General features: G+C 40.7%; 2 protein-coding genes across 3 annotated transcripts; both read right to left on the reverse strand.

Moving 5' to 3' along the window:
• Window positions 1-36: 36 nt before the first annotated feature.
• rxfp3 (relaxin family peptide receptor 3) lies at window positions 37-1038 on the reverse strand. The gene is given in 4 exon segments (XM_089019766.1): window positions 37-392; window positions 395-628; window positions 631-798; window positions 801-1038. Coding segments are annotated over 4 exon segments (963 nt in total). The 5' UTR covers window positions 1036-1038; the 3' UTR covers window positions 37-66.
• A 112-nt stretch (window positions 1039-1150) lies between these two features.
• Window positions 1151-6558, reverse strand: btc (betacellulin, epidermal growth factor family member). 2 transcript variants are annotated; one of them, XM_089019768.1, is made up of 5 exons: window positions 6355-6558; window positions 5981-6088; window positions 3502-3622; window positions 2677-2796; window positions 1151-2201 (listed from the first exon to the last, which is right to left on the reverse strand). In XM_089019768.1, exons 1-5 carry the CDS (start codon window positions 6422-6424, stop codon window positions 2060-2062), a joined length of 561 nt encoding a protein of 186 aa, XP_088875894.1. In that variant the 5' UTR covers window positions 6425-6558; the 3' UTR covers window positions 1151-2059. The 2 variants fall into 2 exon arrangements, with proteins under 2 accessions (XP_088875894.1, XP_088875893.1); XM_089019767.1 differs by having other exon boundaries at window positions 1152-2201; window positions 2677-2823.
• Between the last annotated feature and the right edge of the window lie 274 nt (window positions 6559-6832).

A 6832-nucleotide genomic window follows, 5' to 3' on the forward strand; every position in this document is an offset into this window, starting at 1 on the left:
AAGTGTTTGTCGTCAAGTCACCGGGCTTCGTGCTCCCGGTGATCAGAATCAGAATCAGAATCATCTTTATTGCCAAGTATGTAGGACACACAAGGAATTTGTTTCCGGTAGAACACGCTGCACTAGTATCGTTGTCAAAAAAACTGCTAAGTGGGCCTGATGACGGTGGTGAACGCGGACGAAGTGACGAAACAGTTTTTTCAAAGACTTTCGAAACTCCCGCCGCATCAAGCAGTAAAGCACCGGCTTCAAACAACTATTGGAGTGCGCCAAACACACGGACACGGGGAACACGTACATCTGCGTGGTGTAATACTCGTACGTGAAGTGGACCACGTTGAGCTTGATGAGGATCCCCCAAGCCGTCAACGCCTGGTTGGGTAACAAGCAGAGAAGAAGGACAACACAACGATAGTAACCGACTTGGTCACTTTAGCACGTCTCTTTGCGTTTGACCTGTTAGCATCGTTATTAGCCGCCACGAAGCGTAAAAGGAGCAGGTAGCACGCCGAGATGATCCCAAGAGGAACCACGAAGCCTAAAAGGACCTTCTGCGAGTGATAAAGTCCCAACCAGAGTTGCACGCTTTCGCTTTCCGGGACTTTCACCAAACATAAATCCTCCTCGACGGAAACATGTTCGTAGGCGTCACGTAGGAAACCGTCTTGCACATGACGCGTCCGAAGAGCCACGTGAAGTCAAGAGCGTTCTCTACCGCCGAAAACGGCAACGTCAACACGAACTGGAAGTCGGTGAGCGCCAGGATGGTGACGAATAAGTTGTTGGAGGACTTTTTCTCTTCATCAGGTAAAGCACCAACACGTTGCCCACCAGCCCTAACGCGCACACTAGCGAGTAGACCACCGAGATGACGATGCGAACCGCCGCCGCGGCGTCCGAGCTCGCTTCGGTTCTGAGGTCGTCACCGTGGGCGCGGAAGAAAATACAGTAAAGTCTCGTTATATCGATATTCAAGGGAGTCCGAAAAAATATCGATATAACCGGGACTATCGATATATCCGACCCTGTTTGCATGTAATTTTCTCCGTGCGTGTATAGAAATAGTATCGATATAACCGGGATTATCGATATATCCGATATCGATATAACGAGACTTTACTGTAATAAGAAAATAAGAAAACCTTGATGTGCTTCACAATGGCAAAAAATTACAATTTCCATTCACAATTTTAATAATAATAATCCGTTTCATTTCTAAGCGCCTTTCAAAACTCTCAAGGTCACTTTACAGTCACAGGTTACGTTTTTCTGTGGGTGAGCAGCGACAGCCACACGTGCCAGCCATCACTCAAGCCGGTAGTAACTGAAATAGATAGACAGCTAGTTAGCTAGCTAATAGATAGCTATTAGATAGCTACCTAGATAGCTAATAGATAGCTAGTAGACAACTGGTAGATAACTATTAGCCATTAGATAGCTATTTGATAGGTAGCCAAATAGCTAGCTAGTAGCCAGCTAGTAGATAGCTATTAGATAGCCATTCGATAGCTATTAGATAGCTAGCCAAATAGCTAGTTATATAGCCAGCCAGCCAGCTAGACAGCTAGTTATACTTTTAAGTTCACCGTATAGAGACTAAAGATAGGTTTAGGGTGCGGAGGAACGTTCGGGTGAAGTTACTAAAGACTCTTTGCATTGATAATGTTAATAAATAATTAAAGCCACGATGCAGTTCACAGAGTCCGCATCAGGTTTCAAGGACGAACTGATGGGAACTGTGGATTTTGCTCCGCATTGACCCACCGTTAGCGGCTCTCAACGAGCAGCAACCTCCGGTAGTACCGTCAGTAAATCCAGCATAATCCAGTGATCCAGAGATCCTGTTTTGTGTTCATCTTTAATCCAACTAGGTATCTTCTTGTTTCTCTCTTTCAAGGTCCCTGACTTTGTAGACATCCCGTTTGAATGTCCTCCAATACGTCCAGAGATTTCTCCATGATATGAAGGACTACGTTCAGACCAGCCCAGGCGGACATACTTTAGTATCCTTTGTGCGTGGACAACATCTGAACATTTGTTTCCTGGTCAGGTAGGAAAGTCAAACGTCATTGTTGGTTAGAGGCTCCCCTGAGACTGGTATTAAGGGATACGCGTTGGTGTCCATCATCTTGAGTTTCTCAGTCCCGTTCCTCGGTTCCTCCCGCCGACGTCCTTTTCTACAGCAACATCTTAACCTGCGACTGATAGAGAAGGAAAAAAAAATGTTTGAAGCGTTTCAAAGCAAAGGCTAAAAGGAACCTACCTCCGTGGGTACAAGTTAGCTAGTTGGTGTTAGTTGGCTGAAGTGAGAACCTATATAACAATGCTAATGCTAAATGCTAAACCCGAGAACTATCCGAAGTTCCCAACCGTCACTCTTCAAGGCTACAATTAAGGTGTGAAGAAAATAGTTCCTCAAAACTTTTGTCGTCAAGTTGATGCACAATATTGCTAACAAGCTACAGGCTAACAAAACAACAGCTCATACGTTTGCGCCTTCATGTTTGCCGTAGGTATTAAAATGACCATAAAAAAACACCACTTCAAGGAAGCGGCGGTTTCGATTTTCCCTCAAGCGTCGCCCATCAACACTGACAACCGAAACGCCATCTTCTGAAGAGATGTAAAACTGATTCTGGATCCCGATCAATAACCCAACGATCGGCAAACACTCACTGTGAACAGACAAAGACGAACACAAGGAGAAGAATGAGGGCAACGAGTGCCACGATGATGCAGGTGACGATCAAGTACTTCTTCTCTCCTTTCCACCAGTCCAGGTCTACGTACTCGCATCTGGAACCGACGTAGCCATACTGACATTGAGCAAAACAAAAACCAGTGTCTGAAATAACGTCTGCCCGGACACCCGGGGCGTGCAACTTTTATGTCGGGCGTACAATTTACAAAATGTCGCCGCCCGAGTGGCCGACAAGTTTTTCAAGCAAAAAATAAATAAATAAAATGTTTGCTTTATTCCGATTTCGAAATCTTCGTTTCGGTTTGGAAATTTCGGAATTTCGGTTCGTTTGGTAAGTTTTAATTTCGGTTCGTTGGCAATTTGCATACTCGGCAGCCAATCAGAAGCCTGTATCGAATAACTTCGTGTTTCCGGATTTTCCTAAGCGTAGTCCCAGAAGAAAGATTCGAAAGAAGCTCAAGACTGCAATATGATCTTAGGGGGGCGGGGTTACAGAGTCAATAAGCACATGTGTCGTTTGTTGAGTGAAACCTGTCCGTAGCCATTAAAGAAGCTCACAAAATTTATGACGCTACAAAAGGTAAACTTACATTAAAAGCATTGTGGAAAGAGGAGTTCTTTTATTTTGAAAAAATACCGGATTCTATGTTACATCTGACTATGATATATCACTCTGGTTAAATCACATGATAGGTTACCGCTAAAATGTAACCCAGGAGCTAGCAAAATTCGGATTCTTTTCACGTAGTTCGTAAATGTCAACGAAGCCATTGCGTCACTCTGAACGATCTCCGCCTCACCTGCAGGATGGCGCTTTCTGGTCTTTAACAAAACGACACTCCCCGTGGATGCAGTAGTGCTTGAGTTCTGGGGGACACTTACTAAAGTGTCCATTCCACTGTCCCGTGTCCGTTGTGGGCACTGGAAATGATCAAATATGATTTGTTATCAGGTTACAGACTGATATTTCCAAAATGTATGCTTATGAACTTAATTGGTTCACAGAAAGTGTGTGTAAGGTAAAAAGTGTGTATTCCAAACATTAATTTCCCATAAGAAACCATTAAAATGGAAATAATCCGTTCCCAGGTCCCCATAAAACATAGTTTTTAACTAAATACGCCTTAAAACTACACCCAATATGCCTATTTATGTATAATAAATGTGCTTTTGTATTGTAATTAAAGAAATAAACTGTACTGTATCATATTTACCTGTTTTATTTACCTTTGTGATTGGTCGTTGATGGCTTGATGGAATGGATAGCTTTTTGCATAGTGTCAAGGAGCGCCTTTGAACTATGAACAAAGTTGAAACGAGTCCAAATTTCACTGTGTTTTCTGTTAATTTTTTTTCACCATTTCACTTTCGTTCATTGTTTTTTTTCTCACTTGCAAAATAAAACAAAATAAAATAAAATAAAATCTCCTCCCCCCGCTCACTGCTGCGTGTGTCCCCTCCCTCCTCTACCACGGATCTTGACCAATCACGTGCGGCTTTAACAGAAGACTGTGGGTGGGGAATAGAGGGAAAAAAAAGCCAAGATTATATTCTCGCGAATTTAAGGTTCGTAAAGCGAAAAGTTCATTAGCTTAAGCGTGCGTAAACTGACGTATCACTGTACTGTTTAATTTTGACAGACTTTACTTTCATTTCAGTCATTCGTACTTTGACGTTTTGACCCAAGTATCTGCATTTCTAGTTATCTACCGAGTGTGAGTACTTTCAAATACTCCTGTTTAACGGCCGTAGATAGCACACCCCGGTTTCTACCCAATGTCAGATTGACTCCTACGATTTAAAGGCTAAATATAAATAGACTGCAATATGATCTTAGGGGGGCGGGGTTACAGAGTCAATAAGCACATGTGTCGTTTGTTGAGTGAAACCTGTCCGTAGCCATTAAAGTTTGGAACCGATACGATATTTCTTCTTGTTGTTTGGTTATCTTTATGACCCTTTTTTTCCATGAGATTACCTTTGGATATTTGGCTCGTAAAAACCTATAGTGGGCGGCATCGATGAAAGAGTTTCAGCAGACGCGAAAGGATCATAAGCAGTTACGAAGTTTAAGGGGTCACGGTGAACGTCACAAGACAACCTTGGTTGAAACGAATTCAAAGAACAATTTTTTTCCTTGAAAAATGTTTTCTTGTCATTTTATTTGACCAGTTTAGGTTGGGTTATGATTCGCTTATCTTTCTTGAGCGTATAGCGAATAAATAGCTAATAGATAGCCAACAGCTATCCAGCCAGACAGCTTACAATCAGCTAGACAGCTAATAGCTAGGTAACGGATAGCAAATAAATAGCGAATATAGCCAGATAGCCAACAGCTAGCTAGCCAGACAGCTTACAGTCAACTAGACAGCTAATAGCTAGCTAGCTAGCTAATGGATAGCAAATAAATAGCAAATATAGATAGCCCGTTTGCCAACAGCTAGACAGCTTACTCAGCTAGACAGCTTACTCAGCTAGACAGCTAATTTCTTGCTAGCTACCTAGATAGCCAGATAGCTAGCTTTTATTATGAACTTGGTAGTCCTATTTTAGCTTGATTACATTGAATTTATCATAGCTTAGCGACGGCACGGCGGTTAGCACGTCAGTCTCATAGTACTGAAATGTAGGGTTCGATTCCCACTGCTTATGTAGGTTTTCACCGGGTACTCCGGTGTCCTCCCACATTCCAATGGTTGTTTCTATGTGTGATTTCCGATTGGCTGAAAACTAGTTTAGGTGTGACCAAAAAAATAAAGATTAAAAAATAAATAAATAAAATATAAAAGATTAAAATATAAAATCAAATATACAAATTTAAAATAAAATATAAAAATATAAAATAACATATAAAAATAAAATATAAAATTAAATAAAAAAATATTAAATTAAATATGAAAATATAAAATAAAATATACAAATATAAAATAAAATAAAAAAACATAAAATAAAATTAAATATAAAATAAAAATAAATACAATAAAAAAATAAAGGCTTCGAAAGCTTTAAATTAGCCTTAATTATTATTTTTCAGAGTTAGGCAAATATGCGTTCATAGATTCATAGTGAGTATTCAGAGTGAGTATCGTATTGAAAGGCGCTTGAAATAAAACATATTATTATTATCTGTATTGTCTTTTCATTTGTTCTCCAGTCACTCTCGGTTAATTAGCAATTTCAATTTTAATTTCTAATGATTACATCTTTGTTTGTTTTCTTATAGTGATGTCACATCAATCAATTTATTATTTTACCTCCCTTTCTTTGTGGCTTATTTACCTGTGCAGTTGTCTCCATTGCCACGGTGACGACAAGGGGGCTCCGTTTGATTGACAGCCTGACTGGTGGTGTTCCAGCTGGCCAAGGATAATTCACACAAGGCCAGTGCTGTGGGTATGGAACACACACAAGCATGCGTATGGATGATTCCAGCTTTTATCGTGTTGCACCTGTTGCGTTGTTACGATAATTCCCTCCCGTGTGACTCTGTGTGTGTCTCATCTCTATCATAGCTGCCAAATGACTTGCACATTTCCTTTCAAACATTTACCAAGCCCCACAAAGTTATTTTCACACGTCTTCATTTAAAAGCATGACAATCGGGGGGGAAAAAAATACAAATTAAAATATAGTTATGTATGCAAAGTACATACCTGTTAATATTCCGATATAGAGTCCATCAACTTTTGCCATGACGTCTTCGCTTGAGCCAAAAGTGGTCATCGGGGGGGTGACATTTCAAGGAAGGACAAAAATCTGTCCTCTTGGTTCAAGGCGTTCCTCATTTAGAGAATGTGCGGCCTTGGAAGCCGAGCAGGCCAGTGTGTGTGTGTGTGTGTGTGTGTGTGTGTGTCAGTGTGTGTTTGTCTGCTTGCATGGTGCGATCACTGTGTGTGAATTAGTGATGGGAATTTCGGCTCTTTTCAGAGAGCCGGTTCCTTTGGCTCGGCTCACTTAAAAAGATCCGGCTCTTTTGGCTCCCAAATGGCTCCTCAGTTTGTTTGTTTTTTTTTTGTTGCTTGAATTAATTCACGACAAAAAAAAATCATGGAACATTATGTGAAAAACAAATTACTCGTGTAAAAAATACTCTATATCAAATGTTTTTATTGATATGGCTTGATTTATATG

This window comes from Hippocampus bargibanti, linkage group LG18 (assembly GCF_051943395.1).
Source record: "Hippocampus bargibanti isolate YZ-2025 linkage group LG18, ASM5194339v1, whole genome shotgun sequence".
Classification (NCBI taxonomy): Eukaryota; Metazoa; Chordata; class Actinopteri; order Syngnathiformes; family Syngnathidae; genus Hippocampus; species Hippocampus bargibanti.